Source organism: Prunus avium, chromosome 6 (assembly GCF_965620075.1).
Source record: "Prunus avium chromosome 6, drPruAviu1.hap1.1, whole genome shotgun sequence".
NCBI classification, from domain to species: domain Eukaryota; kingdom Viridiplantae; phylum Streptophyta; class Magnoliopsida; order Rosales; family Rosaceae; genus Prunus; species Prunus avium.
The window spans coordinates 3810876-3827053 of record NC_142289.1 but is presented as its reverse complement, the minus strand read 5'-3'; the positions used below and the strand labels follow the sequence as shown (position 1 = coordinate 3827053).

The 16178-nt window shown below is 39.0% G+C and overlaps 4 protein-coding genes across 4 annotated transcripts; 2 read left to right on the top strand and 2 right to left on the bottom strand.

Moving 5' to 3' along the window:
- Positions 1 to 648: 648 nt before the first annotated feature.
- LOC110770569 (uncharacterized) lies at positions 649 to 1799 on the top strand. The gene has a single exon (XM_021974723.2). It carries the CDS (start codon positions 734 to 736, stop codon positions 1706 to 1708), a length of 975 nt encoding a protein of 324 aa, XP_021830415.2. The 5' UTR covers positions 649 to 733; the 3' UTR covers positions 1709 to 1799.
- On the bottom strand, positions 1778 to 6993 carry EMB1138 (DEAD box RNA helicase (RH3)). The gene is made up of 10 exons (XM_021974720.2): positions 6274 to 6993; positions 5733 to 5869; positions 5231 to 5645; positions 4913 to 5011; positions 4259 to 4483; positions 3707 to 4084; positions 3412 to 3555; positions 3229 to 3324; positions 2828 to 3129; positions 1778 to 2288 (listed from the first exon to the last, which is right to left on the bottom strand). Exons 1-10 carry the CDS (start codon positions 6697 to 6699, stop codon positions 2204 to 2206), a joined length of 2307 nt encoding a protein of 768 aa, XP_021830412.1. The 5' UTR covers positions 6700 to 6993; the 3' UTR covers positions 1778 to 2203.
- A 2801-nt stretch (positions 6994 to 9794) lies between these two features.
- Positions 9795 to 11082, bottom strand: LOC110767622 (uncharacterized). The gene is made up of 2 exons (XM_088254029.1): positions 10723 to 11082; positions 9795 to 10403 (listed from the first exon to the last, which is right to left on the bottom strand). Exons 1-2 carry the CDS (start codon positions 11008 to 11010, stop codon positions 9840 to 9842), a joined length of 852 nt encoding a protein of 283 aa, XP_088110155.1. The 5' UTR covers positions 11011 to 11082; the 3' UTR covers positions 9795 to 9839.
- Positions 11083 to 11748: 666 nt separating this feature from the next.
- On the top strand, positions 11749 to 15719 carry LOC110770595 (uncharacterized). Its single transcript, XM_021974768.2, has 7 exons — positions 11749 to 12151; positions 12315 to 12659; positions 13218 to 13291; positions 13636 to 13785; positions 14144 to 14429; positions 14642 to 14875; positions 14979 to 15719. Exons 2-7 carry the CDS (start codon positions 12504 to 12506, stop codon positions 15342 to 15344), a joined length of 1266 nt encoding a protein of 421 aa, XP_021830460.1. The 5' UTR covers positions 11749 to 12151; positions 12315 to 12503; the 3' UTR covers positions 15345 to 15719.
- The last annotated feature ends 459 nt before the right edge of the window (positions 15720 to 16178 follow it).

Genomic DNA, 16178 nt, shown 5'->3' with positions numbered 1-16178 from the left:
ACACGGGTCTTACAGTACCTGTTTTTAATTTATAAAAAGTGTACATAATTAGCTGTTCCAATATACCTACATTAATTTTAATGTACTTACGATTAGGATTTAGGTATTATATGTCATCCAATATACCTACCATTTGAATAATATACCTACTACGAAAATATGTGTAGGTAAATTACCTACATGATATGACATCTAATATACCTACATTAATTTTAATATACCTACATTATATGTAATTATGGTTTATATGTATAGCTATATATATATATTATTTATGAACGAACATATATTATATGTATTATGAGAATGTTTTGATTTGTTGAGTCCAGCAACACCATAATAATGGAAAGGCTAGATATTAGGGATTGTTTAGGAAAAATCACTGGATAACAAAAATGGCAGGGTTTTGTAAATAAGTAATAAGAAATGGGCAACTTTTATCCTTCATGGCATCCGTTTTCAAAATTGGGTTTTGGTTGGAAGTAAATATGTAGATGAATTTTTGTATAGACTATTAGAGTTGCAAGGGCCTATTATATAATGACCCTTTTTACATTAAAAAAAACGTAGTATAGCCGCGCGGCTATACCCTTGAAGTATATTAGGATCATAAATGGGCCCACATGACCCACTAAACCTCAACTGGAACCTTAGGAAACTGGAAGTAGAAGCTAGAAACTCAAAGCCCAGACTCCTGGAAGACGCAAACTGATACCTCGAAGAAGAGAGAACAATGGCAGGGACGTTAGTATCTCGGGCCTTCCTTCTTCTTACCGCCTCTAACTACAAGTCCAATCCTTTCCCCTTTGTTCTCAGTAAGCGTCTCATAGCCATAGCTGCAGCCAACCACTCCAACAAAACCATCTCTTTTGCTTCTTCTTCTTCTTCACTCACAGAAAACCACCACAGGAGGTTGCTTCTCCCATTATCGCTATCTCCTTTTCGTACCTTCAATAGTGTTAGGTTCTTCAGCTCCTCCGAACCCAGCACCAAAGTCAATACCAAGGTTAACTTCTCTCTCCCTTCAGACGACGAAGACGATGACGAAACGACGACGAAAACCGCCACCAAAGAGATCGACAAGTCGAAGCTCCCTCCCCCGTACGACCCTTTCAACAAGAAGCCCGCCATCGAGGACCCAGAAGACCCAAAAGACCTGCAAGAAGTCTTCCACAAGATGCGCACCGATGGCCTCACCAACAATGCAGTCATGATGTTCGCCGCATTGTCCAAAGACGGCTTAACCCACGAGGCCCTGGAGCTCTTTGCTCAAATCAAGGACAAGGGTCATATGCCCGACGTCGTTTCACACACTGCCGTCATAGAGGCCTACGCCAATGCCGGCAAGACCAAGGAGGCTCTCAAGGTGTACCTGCGCATGTTAGCCTCTGGGGTCGCCCCGAACGCCTACACTTACACTGTTCTCATCAAGACGCTGGCTGCCGACCCCAGCGGTAAGTTCCTTGGGGATGCCAAGAAGTACTTGCTGGAGATGATGGGCAAGGGAATGCGGCCCAATGCCGGCACCTACACAGCGGTGTTCGAGGGGTTTGCGAGGCAGGAGGAGAAGGCAGAGGAGGGGAGGGAGTTGCTGGTGGAAATGAAAGGTAAGGGATTTGTGCCGGACGAGAAAGCTGTGAGGGAGGTTCTTAAGAGCAAGAGAGGACCTGTGATTAGAAGCGTAACCAACATTCTCTTTGGCAAGTAGATAGATTTTGCTCATTGTTCTATGTTTTCGTTTTTGTTATGAAGTTTGGAACTTGAAATGAAATGCCAATTCAACCAATTCAAAGTAAAATCTCTGATGACTGGGGAGAAACAGAGGAAATATTGCTCTTCAAAACAATTCAAACTTTAGGACATGAGACATAACTTTCTCTTCAAGAAATGTTTAACACCTACGTAAATTTAAAAACACACCTACATTCACTGATTATAATGTCAAACAAAATACACATGTGAGAAGGAGAGAGCAGTTCAAAATTAAGTCCTATAGCTCTTTTAGAAGTATCGTTCAATTTGATTCTTGTAAACACGCTGGAGTAGCAGCATCTCCCAATCTCATTGACCACGGACACCCCACAAACACAAAATAGTGGCGGCAGCAGCAGCGTCTAACCCACCATGGTGCTGGAAAACTGATGTTTAAGGATGCATGTAACCCACCAATGGTTCTGCAAAACTGATGTTTATGGATGCACATCTAATATCCTTGCTTGGTAGGGCATTCTGATGCCCTGTGGCCAGACCTCCCACAATTGAAACAGGAACCTCCAAAGCTTCTGGAACTGCAAATGCAGATTTAATTTCAGTTTTGTGCAAATTTGAATATCAATCAAGGAGCAACCACAAACATATGGGACCATAAGTTTAGAAAACCTTATTGATTTCAATATCAAACAGTAAGGTATTCGGGTAAATTAGAAGCTCATTATGCCAGGAATGCAATCTCTTTCCATCTCAGTTAGTTGAGCCCTGACTAACACATAACTCCGGTTTAGACCCAAGTCTCATTTCAGAGAAGGCAATTGATTATTAGCATGAGAGTAGGGAGGGAAAATTTTGAAAGAGGAGAGATGTTAAAAACAAAAAAAAATAATTCCCAAACTCGTCAACAATGTCCCCACTAAGAACAATCGTTGCTGGCTCATAAGTTCATAACAAGTTCAGACTGCGTATATATTTTACCAAGTGAGCACATTCTTCTACTTAAGACTAAAAGATCACTACACTATTAGATGTTTTTAATTTGCTAGCATAACGGTTATTCTTCTTTCAATGTTAACTCAAGAAAGAATGAGAAACTTGAAATGTGTTGATAATCTACCTGTCTCGGGATGATGACCTGCTTGATGGTCTACCTCCAATAAGCCAATCATCATCTGTGCTTCTTGAAGTCCGAGATTGGCTGTTGCTATTTCCATAACTTCGACCACCACCTCTACCACCACCTCTACCACCACTCCTAAATGAATCATCGGCACCATCACTAGAACCCCAACCCCTGGAACTTCTAAAACCTGATGATCCTTGACGATCCCTAGAACCTCCCCGTCGACTATTCCGATCTCTGCCTGAAAATCTGCCATAGTAGTCATTCACTGGCCCATCATCTTGCAGAGCTGGCAACTGACAACACAGAATAATACATGCACATAAACATCTCTGTTAGTAGTTTTTTCACGCAAAACTGCTATTATGAGAAAGTGACCAAAAGCAAAAGTAGACCTTGGTTATCTTGGAAATAGTGTTTCCAGGAGGTATTTGTCTGTTTAGTAACTCTTTTGCAATCTCTTCTGGAAGATCAAAAACTGCTCCTTGAACCTGATATTATCACCATCAAAATTTGTTTCAAGTGAAATGTATTAAAGCACTGGATCAAAATAAGCATGGGATGTTGTAAATACAAACCCTTTCGTCTGCAATTATATGTATTTTTCCAACTTCATCAGCAGCTGCAGAATAAACATCTGAAAGAAACCCAGTGACAGATCTAGCGGACAGGAACCCTCTGGCAAAAGCTGGATCTCTAATAATTTGCAATGTCGTCCATCCCTGCATATAATTTTCCAGTTCAAATAATATAACAAAATACCAGAGGAAGGCTCCAAAACACACACGCACACCCTAAACCCTAAATCTCACTCCACCAAGAAAATAAACAACCTAAACAGAAAATTAAGCGTAAATTGACTTCAATAATTACCTGCTCGTGAGTGATAAGGGACCGGGATGATGGAGGTCGAGAAAATCCACTCAACTGTGCTAGTGCAGCAGCAAGGGCATTTGTTCCCTGTTCATCAATCAATTTCTGTGCAGTTGGTGTGAAAAATTGTACAGATTCAGGATGAACTCCACTGAGAGTAGCAACCACGTGCTGAGCAGAAGACTCCAAAACTTCTTCAATAGTTGGTGGACTAACAAACTCAAACTTGCACCCCACATCACGCTCAAGAGTTCTAACTGTTCTCCTCTGGTTGTTAGTAAACATCAGAACGGCAGTACCTTGTTTCCCTGCACGTCCAGTACGCCCAGAACGATGCACAAATGTCTCTGAATCATTGGGAAGTTCATAGTGGATCACCTGGAAAAATAAAAGGAAAAAAATTTATTGAGGCCACAGGCTTATCAAGGTGTTGGCAACTGAACTCTGGTAAAGACTTACAGAGTGGTAATAGTTTCATATAAATGTGTACTAGGACCAAAAGAAGTATAATTAAAATTTGATTAGGAATCATAGGTAATTCCTGGAGCTTACCAAATCAACATTGGGAATATCAAGTCCACGGGATGCAACATCAGTGGCAACAAGCACAGTGAATTTCCCTTGCCGAAAACCATTTAATGTTCTCTCTCTTTGATGCTGCGATATATCTCCATGCAATGCCTCAGAAGCTATGCTAGTTGTTAATGACATTGAGACTTCATCAGCATCTCGTTTTGTTTGTGTAAAAACAATGGTCTTCCCACCCTTTGCATAAACCTGAAGATATGACATTCTTCAGTACTATGCGATAAATGTTCCCTTTTTGAAATAATGTACAACTATGCAGATCCATCTTATGACAGTTATGAGATATCATGGCAATAGTTAAGTTCTATCAGAAAGCCATGCATATGAAACATCTGTCATTTCAAATAGATATAATCAACATCACCATCTGCAGTTATGAGAAAATTAGATACCATGAGGCAAGAAAGTTCTTTTTCTTTTTTTTTCATATGATGTCAGTTCTGAGATATCATGACAATGATTAAGTTCTATCAGAAAGGCATGCATATGAAACATCTCTCCTTTTCAAATAGTGGACTTGGCTGGCTGAGATTTTTAACACATCAGAAGTTACAATATTTCACTATCTTGTTCAAATTTAGCCAAAACAAGAGAAAAATAAAGAGTTCCAACTCTTACCGTTATAAGGTCACTAAGAATGGTCCGCTTTGAAGATCCAGTGGTTGATAAAGCATAAAGTTTGATCCCTTCTGCAAGCTTCTCCTCTTGGTCACCAACCTTTGGAAAATAAGAAAGTAGAAAAGGAAAAGTTTTAAGATTTATTTTCCACTTGACAATATAAACATAAGAAATGCAGAATTAGGACTTTGACATTACTTTAAAGTTTAAACAACTACAACTTCCATTGGCTTTAAAATCCAGTAAACATAAGCCATATTCTAATTGCACAAGATTATAAACAAAGAAAAGAAAGAAACCTAAAGAATTAACATTTACCAAATCAATCGTCAATGGGTTGTCCAAGTATTTCCGTGCTAGTTTTTTCACCCAAGCAGGCATAGTTGCAGAAAACAGCATGCTTTGCCTCTGAGTTGGAAGCTTTTGTAAAATTACTTCCACATCCTCCTCAAATCCAACAGCAAGCATTGAATCAGCTTCATCGAGTACCAAATATTGAACTTCGCCCAGTTTGAGGCTGTTACCATTTATCAGGTCAATAATTCGACCAGGAGTTCCAACCACCACATCAACTCCACGTGAGAGAGCACTTTGTTGTGTTATGTACGAAACCCCCCCATACACACAAACAGTGTTTAGATAAGGTGCAGATTCTTTAATCTCCTTTTCCACTTGTTTCGCTAACTCCCGAGTAGGTGCAAGGACCAGAACTCTAGGAAGATAACCAGTCCGCCTATAAAAGGAGAAAATAGAGAAATTCATCAAAAGATTTTCAAAAAAGAATAGTCTTTAGTTCTAATGTGTGAAAAATAAACGGTACCTATGAGAACTTCTCTGTTCATCATCCTCTGTGAGGCGCTTCAGTATTGGAATTCCGAAGGCTAGTGTCTTTCCAGTCCCAGTCTTTGCACGAGCAATGATATCTCGACCTTCCAATGCAGGTACTAGCACAGCCCTCTAAAAATTTTAAAGAAAAAAGTAAGTAAAATCATTATACGCATACCTAGATAAACATATTTGGATACATAAATATAAAAATGTTAAATTTGACAAGAAAAGGTCACTGTGTGATGAGATTAAAATATTTACGCGCCAATTAGACAAACAACGCAACATGGGTATGAACAAAGAAAATGCAGGTAGATAATGGATAATGTTATGAAGGCCACCAAAATGGCTACAAAATGGTTTAATCTGCAGAAAGCTTACATACTGCCATACAAACACGCAATCTAAAGGATGATGCTCAAAAGGGTTGTGACAAAAACTAAATTAGAGTAAGTTCATCATTACAGAAAAAAAAACATAAATTTTAAAATAATAAGATAAGAAAAGCAAAACCAGAGAGAGGAACAAAGTACCTGAATAGGGAAAAGGCTTGAAATGCCACGTTTCTCAAGGCTGTCGACGAGGCGCTGGGGCAAACCCAACTTGGAAAGAGCGAGCTCATCATCATCACTGGCAGAAGAAGCTGGCTCAGTTTCGGAGTCATATTCCGAGTCCGAGTCCAGAGAGTCTTTAGAGAAGCCACCGAGCCCTTTGAACGCCTCTTCACTGAGCACCGAATTGGGCGTTGCAATAGCTGAAGCAACAAGACTAGACTGCCTGACCAGGCCACTCTTGGCTCTCAAAACACTGTTAAAGTGAGGCCTCTCTGGAAACGCAAGAGAAAGAGAAGGGCTGCTAGTTGTAGCTGTTGTTGTTGTCGTTGAAGCTGCTGCTCTTCTGTAAAGCTCACTACATGGAGTCTGGGGATAGATAGAAGAAACGCCTATAATAGAAGTCATTTCTGCAACTATAGCAGAAGCGGCTTTGCTCCGTTCGCTCTAACTCGCCCTTCTTTCTTCTCTTATCTCTTTGACCCCAACGTGCTCGTTGAAAGTCCCAAGAGAAAAACAAGAAGAAGAAGAAGAAGATAGAGGATAATGAGAGAGGCAGAGAGGCTCAAAGATAATTTAGGTCTGGAGAAATGAGAGTGATGAAGGGGGCGGCCTCTGTAGGTTTAATATAGAGCGAGAGAGAGGAGTGAGAGTGAGAGGGAGATAAGGCCACACTACACCCTTTGCGAATGTATGGCCTCCCAAACCTCCACCTCGGTTAATATTTCGCAGAGCCTCGGATATTTCTTCTCGGGTCCAAATTCAAATTGCCACTTGACCCGAAAACGCCGGGCTTTCTTCCACCCGGTGCCGGTAGTTACAATTATTAATATCTTTTTTTTCTTTTTCTGAATCCAACATTTCTAGCCCACGCTGCATTGTATTACGATGATTCGAACCGTTCTTTTAGGTATTGCACATAAATTTAAAATCATTCAACCACTCAAAGTTTTAATAGTTTTTAATTTATTTAAGGGCTCATTTGAGAATGCTTCTATAGAAAACATTTCTATTCATAAACGTGTTTTTAGAATCGCTTTATTAGAGAAACGTCAACATTTTTTATCCACAAGCATTTATAAGTTTTTCTCTCGAACACTATTTAGAAGCCCTATGAAGCATTTTTAATCCTTTTAAGAGCAAGTCCACCCATGAAGGCAAAGGCAAGGCTAAGGCAAGGCAAGGGCTGCCACTATTCATGTGAATAGTGTCAGCCTTGCCTTAGTTGGTTCCACCCATTGAAGGCTAGGGCAAGGGCAAATACTATTCATTGTACTTTATTTTCAATTTTTTAATACTTTAAACCATTAATTAATTTTGTCAGATAATATTTTCGGTTGCCACGTGTCACTATTTATTATAAAATTATCACCTCAAATTTCAGATAACATTTTTAGATAAAATTTTCGGATAATATATTTGGTTGCCACGTGTCCATGTCAGATAAGATTTTAAGTTTTTTTTTTAAAGATTATAATCTCATATTTCAGATGAGATTTTGACCCTATAAAATTACGCCATGTGTCCCATGTCAGATAAGATTTTCAAATTTATTTAAAAAATTATAATCTCATATTTTAGATAGATTTTCACCCTCTAAAATTGCGCCACGTGTCCCATGTCAGATAAGGTTTTCAAATTTTTTTAAAAAAATCATAATGTCATATTTCAGATAAGATTTCCATCCTATAAAATTGCGCCACGTGTCATCTCTATCTTCTCAATCCTTCTATATAACTACATCATCAACTCATACATCTCACACCACATCTTCTCTTTTCCTTCAATTCTCAGATTTTACAATACATATTTTACTCTCAATGTCAAACTTGAGGAGGTTGTTGGAGAGGCAAGAGAGAGAAGAGGAAGAAATCCGGCGGAGACGTGCTGAGGAAGATCAGGAGGCCGATGAAGAAGAGGACGAAATGCTTGTAGCCTTCGCTATGCTTAATGAATCAAGGCAACACCACCGTCGTCGTGCCCATAATGTGGATAGACGCAGGCAATCTCGGGGTAAGAATCTCATGGAAGATTACTTTATCCCAAATTCCTTATATCCTGTTTCTAAGTTTCGAGAGAGATATAGAATGCAGCCACATTTGTTCCAAAAAATCATGCATGATATTTGTAATTACGACACATACTTCATTCAAAAGAATGATGCTTGTGGAGTTTTGGGTCTTCTCCCGGAGCAAAAACTTACAGCTGCTTTGCGGATGCTTGCTTATGGGGCATCTGCAGAGCAGGTGGATGAGATTGCAAGGATGGGAAAATCAACTATCCTAGAGTGCTTGGTGAGATTTTGTGATGCAGTAGAAAATCTCTACACAAGGGAGTACCTTCGCAGACCTTCTCCAAGGGACCTCCAAAGGCTTCTACAAAAAGCTGAGACTCGAGGTTTCCCAGGAATGATTGGAAGCATCGATTGCATGCATTGGCAGTGGAAGAATTGCCCAACAGCTTGGCAAGGAGATTATGGGAATCGAAAGGGCCAAAAAAGTATAATTCTGGAGGCCGTAGCTTCATTCGACACTTGGGTTTGGCATGCCTTCTTCGGAGTGGCCGGATCTCAAAATGACCTCAATGTGCTTGGTCAATCTCCAGTGTTTAATGATGTATTGCGAGGTCATTCTCCCCAGATCACGTACCAAATCAACAACATTGTATACTCTGGTGCGTACTACCTTGCCGACGGAATTTATCCTAGGTGGACGACATTCGTGAAAACAATTCCGAATCCTCAATCCCAGAAGGAAAAAAGCTTTGCTGCTTTTCAAGAAGGTTACAGGAAAGACGTGGAAAGGTGTTTCGGTATCTTGCAAGCTCGTTGGGCTATTATTAGGGGCGCTGCTCGGATGTATGATGAAGAGGTGCTGCGAAGCATTATGATGACTTGCATCATCCTCCATAACATGATTGTGGAGGATGAGTATGATTATGAAGCTCCAGAGGAGCACGAACCGGATCCCATGAACACGGCCTTGACAAGAATTTATGAAAGGCCGATGGGACCAAATGGACATCCATTGGAGCACGAACCGTTAGTTCGAGATGGTCGATTCAACAACCCCATGATTGATCGTTACCAAGCAATGCAATCTTCGTATGTTCATGAGAGGCGTCATATTGACTTGATCGAGCACTTGTGGGAGATGAAAGGCAATCACAATGGATGAAGACAAGATTAGTGCTTTGTTTGGAATTATGCTTTGTTTTTAATTATGCTTTATTTTGTGTGTGGTGTGTTTTGGAATTATGCTTGTTTTAATTATTATGCTTTTATGTATGGTTTGTTTTGTGTGTTGTTTCCAATAAATTAAGGTGTGTTTTTAATTAATCTTTGTGTTGATGCTCAAAGGTTTTTAATAAATAGTAATATTATTTAATGCTTTGTTTATTGAATAAAAAGGAAACAATACAACAAATTAAAGGATAATACAACAATACAACAAATTAAAGGATAATACAACAATACAACAAATTAAAGGATAATCCAACAATACAACAATACAACAATACAACATATGGCAAAGGTGTTTCAATACAACCTAATGGTTTTCATCATTTAACCAATCCGTATTGCTAGGTCCGTCGTCTTGGAAAAGTTTTCTTCTCATCACATCCCTTCGTTTTATTTTCCAGTATGACTTTGTGTCAGGAGACATATGGGTGGTATCCATGGACATGATTTTCATCTCTCTATCCTCCATGTCTTGTTCTTCTGCCTTCGCCCTTTGAATTGAAAATGCTTCTTGTCGTGCCTTGTCCATTTCTTCTCGTTTCAACTCTCTCTCAAGTCTCAGTGCACTATTCTTAGCCATTTGCTCCAAAAATTGTGCACATTCATTGTTCGAAGTGCTCCCTCTCTTTGCCTTTGCCGCCTTTCTCCCAATAGGTCTTGGCGCACGTGGGAGTGGTGAGTCTTGATCCATTGGGGAGTCCAATGGCGAATCGGTTGTCGACGAATCGTGAAGCGGCGTCTCATTCAACATAACCGGCGGAGTAGTGCAAATGATTTTGAATCTCGAACAATTCTTCACAATTTCCCAACATTCGTGACTATGGAAAGTTTTTTTGCCTTGCCCCGTCGCTCCGAACCACATTTGTGCTTGTACGATCTATTAAAAATAAATAGTTGCAAATGCAACAAAAAAAAATGAATATAGAAGAAAATATAAATAATTTGGAAATGCAAGAAAATAATTGATTATGCAACAAATTATAAACATTTTATAAATGCAATAAATAAAATGATTATACAACAAAACAATAAATATGTAAGAAAATATAAAGCATTTACAAATGCAAGCAAAAAAATTATTATGCAACAAAATATAAATAAATTAGAAATGCAAGAAAAAAAAATTATAATATGCAAGAAAAAAAATTGATACATTAAATTAAATAAAACGATAATTATAAATATTTTACCTCATCGGTAAGATTTTGACCGCTTCTATGGTTCTCCCTAGCTTTTGCCAAGGCATCCCTCCATTTGCCTAACTCTTTATTCAAAATTTTCCACCTGGAGGCTAAGGCCATTTCCGTGCGCCCCGAACCAAATCTTTCAACAAATTCTTCATGAATTTTTTTCCACATTTGAGAAAACTTCATCTCATTGCCGGATATAGGGCAATGACTAACTTTCACCCAACACTCACACAACACAACATCTTCAACAGTACTCCAAGAGCCTCGGGCTTCGACAGAAGAGGCCATTTGTTTTTTTGATACAAATGGAAACTTGTAGAAAAATGTGAGTGGAATGGAAAAAATATTGCAAGGAGAAGAGTTGGTATGAAGATTTGGTGTGGAAGGTAAGTTAAATTGATAGGTATTTATAGGGAAAAAATACATAATTTTTTGGTATTTTTTAAAAAAAAATTTGAATTTTTTTCGATTTTTTTTGCAATTTTTTTGGCGGAAAAAATGAGGATCGTCGGATTTCTGCAAAAAAAATGATCGGAGAGCTGGGGAATCGCCACGTGGCTTCTGCCCGTTGGGACCTGTAGGCGCTGACGTCACACTGACGTCAGCGAGCGGAAGTGAAATTTTTTTACTGTTGGCGCGTGAAATTCACGCGCCAACGGTAAAAAAAATTTGAATTGGTGAGGGCTGACGTCAGCGTGACGTCACGCATGACGTCAGCGCCTTCGGGCTTCAGCCCAGGCAAGATCTGCCCGTGGGCTTGCCCAGGTACGTAGGACCCACCACTTGCCCAGGCTTCATTTCTTCCGCTGGAGCTGCAATGGGCTAGCCCGAGGGGCCTTTTGCCCGGTTTTGGTGCATGGCTGGAGGAGCTCTAAAAGCATTCCAGATACACCTTAAAAAAAATTTAGGGATGACCTATAATTGAATACTTAAAAAATAAACGATTTTGATAATTAAAATAAGAATAGACGTCACAAGATGTCCATCGCATAAAATATTTGAGGAATACATTGAAGGATACTGCAATTCTATAATTTTATAATTCTATATCTGGGGTCAGTTGGAGTTCGATTGCCAACCAATTCTGGACTGACTCACACTATTTATGTTTAAGGGAAAAATTAATATATATTTAATTCATTAAATAAGGGGGATTATTAGGAAACGTTAAAATAAAAAGTTTAAAAAAAGGTTGGAGCTATTTTCATAATTTTCATGGTGTATTTTGTTGATTAGTTGTACAGCGGGACTGGAAGGGTTCCAGCCAGTAAAGCATTTCCTGTGAGGCCTTTGCTTCTTCCTCCTCCTCCTCCTTCTTCTTCTTCCTTTGATCTTATCGCAGGCGACGGTTTCACATCTCATTCGCAGATCTCCAAATTTACCTTCACGCCTTGACTACCTAATTTTTAGTTCTTCAAACGCTTCAAAGGTAAAGTTGCCTTCAAGCTTTCGCCTTCAATTTATCTTCCCAATTAAATTCAGTCAAAACCCTTTGTTTTTTCGCAGCCAATTAAACGGAGATGTTTACCCGTTCTCGATTTCACTCTTTTTTTTCTTTTTTTTTTTGATGAATTTATTTTCAACGGTTGCAGGCATTTCAAGGAATTCAAATAGAGTGTGAGGGTTAGGGTTTACGAATTCCCCACCCTTCCCTCACTTTGATGGAATTCTTCGACTTCTAACAAGCGAAAATATTGCGTAGAGATATTGATAAACACTTCTGCTCAGGTTTTGATCATTGATTAGCTCAAAGGGGCTTGGTTTGATTAGAGGTTTTCAAAATGGCGGCATCGGTCCCAATCTACCTGAGCATTGTCGCTTTTTTCTGCACAGTCGGAGCCATAGCTTTGGCCATTTTGCACATCTACAGGCACCTCATGAATTACACAGAACCTACTTATCAGAGATACATTGTCCGCATTATCTTTATGGTCCCAGTGAGTATTTAATTCGAAGAAAACCCCACTTTGAAATGTTAATCATTTGTATCATTTCGATTTTATCATACCCAAATTTTCTTATCAGTTTCGTTGCATAGCTTTTTAGAGCTGCGGTTACATTATTTCATTCGACTTTTGTGTGAAGTTAGCTGAATAAATTTCTGCTTTGTCATTTACTGAGTTGTCAGCATGTCAATGTTAATCGTGGAGTGATGATTATCTTCTGGTACTGTTTTCAATTTCCTTGTGTTGTTTTCTCTTGAGGTTTGCTGCTTGCATATGCTATGTATAGATTGTTTATGCATGAGCTTTTAAGAAAATTTCCAGCATAATTGAAGGGATAAATGAACAAGAGGGTGTGTTGCAATAGAGTGCTCCAGGACCTTGTAGTTCCTGTTGGTTCTACCACTTCCCCACCAAAAATTGAGTAGAATTTTTTTTGGTTTCCTTTGTTCGTCTTGGTTTCAAGATATTTTAGAGGTCACGCCTTGGAAATGCTTGTTTCTGTTGAATTTTTACTTACGTAACCAATGTGAACTTTATTTTCCTTGACAGGTATATGCATTGATGTCTTTCTTATCCCTTGTTTTACCTGCGAGTTCAATCTACTTTAATTCCATCAGGGAAGTGTAAGTATTTCTTTCATTTGCATGAAGCTGCCACTATACATGTAATTACTAAATATTATGTTCCTTCGTTTCCCTTGTTTAAATAAGAACGTAAAAAGGGGAGAAAATAAGGTGAGGAGTATTTCACCGTTTTGCCCTTAACATCTGGCTATGAGGGTGACCTCTTGTGGAAAGGGTTTTGTGAACCCAAGGGCAAATTTTCCCCTCCCATTTACTACCTTTCTCTCTCTCTAACCTGTTTATTACAAGCTGGGGCTTAAGTATCTGTTTCTCTGAATAATTTGTAGGCAATTACAAGCTGTATCTTTTATCCTCATGCTATTGCTATTTTCGTTCTGTTTCAGTTATGAAGCGTGGGTCATTTATAATTTTCTGTCGCTGTGCTTGGCATGGGTTGGTGGCCCAGGATCTGTTGTCCTGAGTTTAACTGGTAGGATTCTAAAGCCTTCGTGGGTTCTGATGACATGTTGCCTCCCTCCCATACCTCTTGATGGGTGAGTTCACAATCTATGCTTTATTTGCCATATCTGCAAGCCAGGAATTTCTGGGGCAAGAAAAATCACAGAATTCTATTATTACGTGGGATTTTTTTTTTCTCTAGTTAAAATATCTGTGTACTATTTTCAAATGTTAGCAGTGCTCTTGGTCTTTCATGTATTACTTGTAAGTTGTAAATAGCCTTGTTTTTATTTACATAGATAAAATCAGGAATCTCTACATAATAGGCAGAGCACTGCATAACTAAGGAGATCTCTGGAAAATATGGAGGTTTCTTATATAACAATATGTCATAATGTTGTATTTATTAGAGGATTGTTTGATGAACTCATACGATTAAAACTGTTAATGCAGGCGTTTCATACGTAGGTGCAAGCAAGGCTGTTTGCAGTTTGTTATACTGAAGCCCGTATTAGTTGCTGTTACACTCATACTTTATGCAAAAGGGAAATATTCAGATGGAAATTTCAGTCCAAATCAGTCGTACCTGTATCTCACTATTATCTATACAATCTCATACACGATGGCTCTTTATGCTTTGGCATTGTTTTATGTGGCTTGCAGAGATCTGCTTCAGCCATTCAATCCAGTTCCAAAGTTTATTATAATCAAATCTGTTGTTTTCCTCACTTATTGGCAGGTAAACATATGTCTCACTTTATTAGTGGCAAAATTTTTAAAGATGCAAACTTTGTTTGGTGTCTTTGTGTGTTAGCAATTTGCAATTAGTTGTGGATCGCATGCTTATGCATTAAGAGAAAAAGATATAGAATGTTTTGTTTCCTGTTGATAGGGAGGCCCATGTTGCAAACTTATTCGGTACGTTTCTGACTCTTATTGTTTACCTTTTAGGGTGTGTTGGTTTTCCTTGCTGCCAAATCTGGATTAATAAAGAATGCAGAGGATGCTGCTCAATATCAAAATTTCATAATATGTGTTGAGATGCTAATTGCTGCTGTTGGTCATCTATATGCATTTCCCTACAAGGAGTATGCTGGTGCAAATATTGGCGAGCCTCGAGGTCTGACTGGAAGCCTTGCACATGCCTTAAAATTGAATGACTTTTACCATGATACAGTCCACCAGGTGAGCCTTTCAAATTGTTATTTCTACCATGGCCTAGCAGAGATGGTTTTCTTTTTCTTTTAGCTTGGCTCAACCTTTCTGATGAGTATATGTAACTGTGCAGTTTGCCCCTACCTATCATGATTATGTGCTCTACAACCATAGTGAGGGTGATGAGGGAAAGAGGAAGTATCGGTCACGCACCTTTGTGCCGACTGGCCCAGAGATGGATGCTGTCAGAAGAAACAAGCACCTGTTTGGGAACAAGCTAGATGACATACAGCTTTCCAGTCTCTCATCTTCTAGTTCAAGCACTCCCAATAACTCTGGCCCAATCCCTGATTCTGCAAATTCAGATGCAATGAAGTCTTCCCTGCTTGTTGATACCTCAAATGCTTCGTCAGTGCCATATGACATGTCACTTATTGACTTGGACCTGACCAGCTACCCCTCAAAGGTTCCTTCAGCAAATGAAGGTGGTACTAGGTGACAAGAACAGACTGGTAGGCAGTTATGAAGAATGTTCTTACCGGGAAAGAAGTATTAAAAGGGTTATGGGGTCTTCGGTGAAGCTTCATTTGCTTAATTGTATGGTGATATTGGTGTTGGTATACTCCGTCTACCTCGCTTCAGTTTGATGCTCTGTCATCACAAACGTCAGGCTTCCCAGTGAAATTGTTTTCAATGGCTTGTTAGTTCAGTGTGCATTGTAGATACAGAAAATCTAATTGTCATACGTGCTAGATCACAATAGGAAACATGAAATTGATTTTGTTTTTTTTCCCTCCTTTTTTAGTTGCCCAATGAAGAGTTCTGTTGCTTATTGGATTTCATTGACTTGATATCGATTTTTTTTTTTTTCTGAGTTGGGCCTTGGTACATGGTTCGTCTTGTTGTTCCCTATCTATTTTCTTGCCAAACAATCAAGGAGATGAGAGAGCAGTTTTTACTGTAGTTACCAATAGTGATTTTACCAGTTGCATGGCAGTGCGATCAAAGATGTTTTGATATACTTCTATTATGTGATTGTGTAGGTTTGACTATCCTTTGTTATTGAAATGATTGATTGAGGTTCTGATTCATATATTTGATGAGGCAAGGATGATGCAGACTTACAGTGCTAAAATGGTAGTCTGGCAACCATGACTATCGGGCTTTTCGTCACGAACGAAAGCGATAGGCTTCTGGATATGATTGACTATTAATTTTTGTGTTTGCTGAATTAGCTTAGAATTTTGTTTAGTTTGCTGAGGTGGAGCAGAAATTCCTTAAAGAGCCTTAGACGCTAAGTCCTCCTATGACTCTTGGTGCATCTGGTTTGAAA

What these genes read in the sequence shown, in the direction of transcription:
- LOC110767622 (XM_088254029.1), bottom strand. Translation starts at nt 11,010, where the DNA reads ATGGCCTCTTCTGTCGAAGCCCGAGGCTCTTGGAGTACTGTTGAAGAT. An exon ending in GTCAAAATCTTACCGATGAG is followed by an intron (nt 10,404 to 10,722) that starts GTAAAATATTTA and finishes TAATAGATCGTA; the next exon opens with CAAGCACAAATGTGGTTCGG.
- LOC110770595 (XM_021974768.2), top strand. Translation starts at nt 12,504, where the DNA reads ATGGCGGCATCGGTCCCAATCTACCTGAGCATTGTCGCTTTTTTCTGC. An exon ending in CCTCCCATACCTCTTGATGG is followed by an intron (nt 13,786 to 14,143) that starts GTGAGTTCACAA and finishes CTGTTAATGCAG; the next exon opens with GCGTTTCATACGTAGGTGCA. An exon ending in ACCATGATACAGTCCACCAG is followed by an intron (nt 14,876 to 14,978) that starts GTGAGCCTTTCA and finishes GTAACTGTGCAG; the next exon opens with TTTGCCCCTACCTATCATGA.
- EMB1138 (XM_021974720.2), bottom strand. Translation starts at nt 6,699, where the DNA reads ATGACTTCTATTATAGGCGTTTCTTCTATCTATCCCCAGACTCCATGT. An exon ending in TTCTTAGTGACCTTATAACG is followed by an intron (nt 4,484 to 4,912) that starts GTAAGAGTTGGA and finishes TCATATCTTCAG; the next exon opens with GTTTATGCAAAGGGTGGGAA. An exon ending in CTATTTCCAAGATAACCAAG is followed by an intron (nt 3,130 to 3,228) that starts GTCTACTTTTGC and finishes CTGTGTTGTCAG; the next exon opens with TTGCCAGCTCTGCAAGATGA.
- LOC110770569 (XM_021974723.2), top strand. Translation starts at nt 734, where the DNA reads ATGGCAGGGACGTTAGTATCTCGGGCCTTCCTTCTTCTTACCGCCTCT.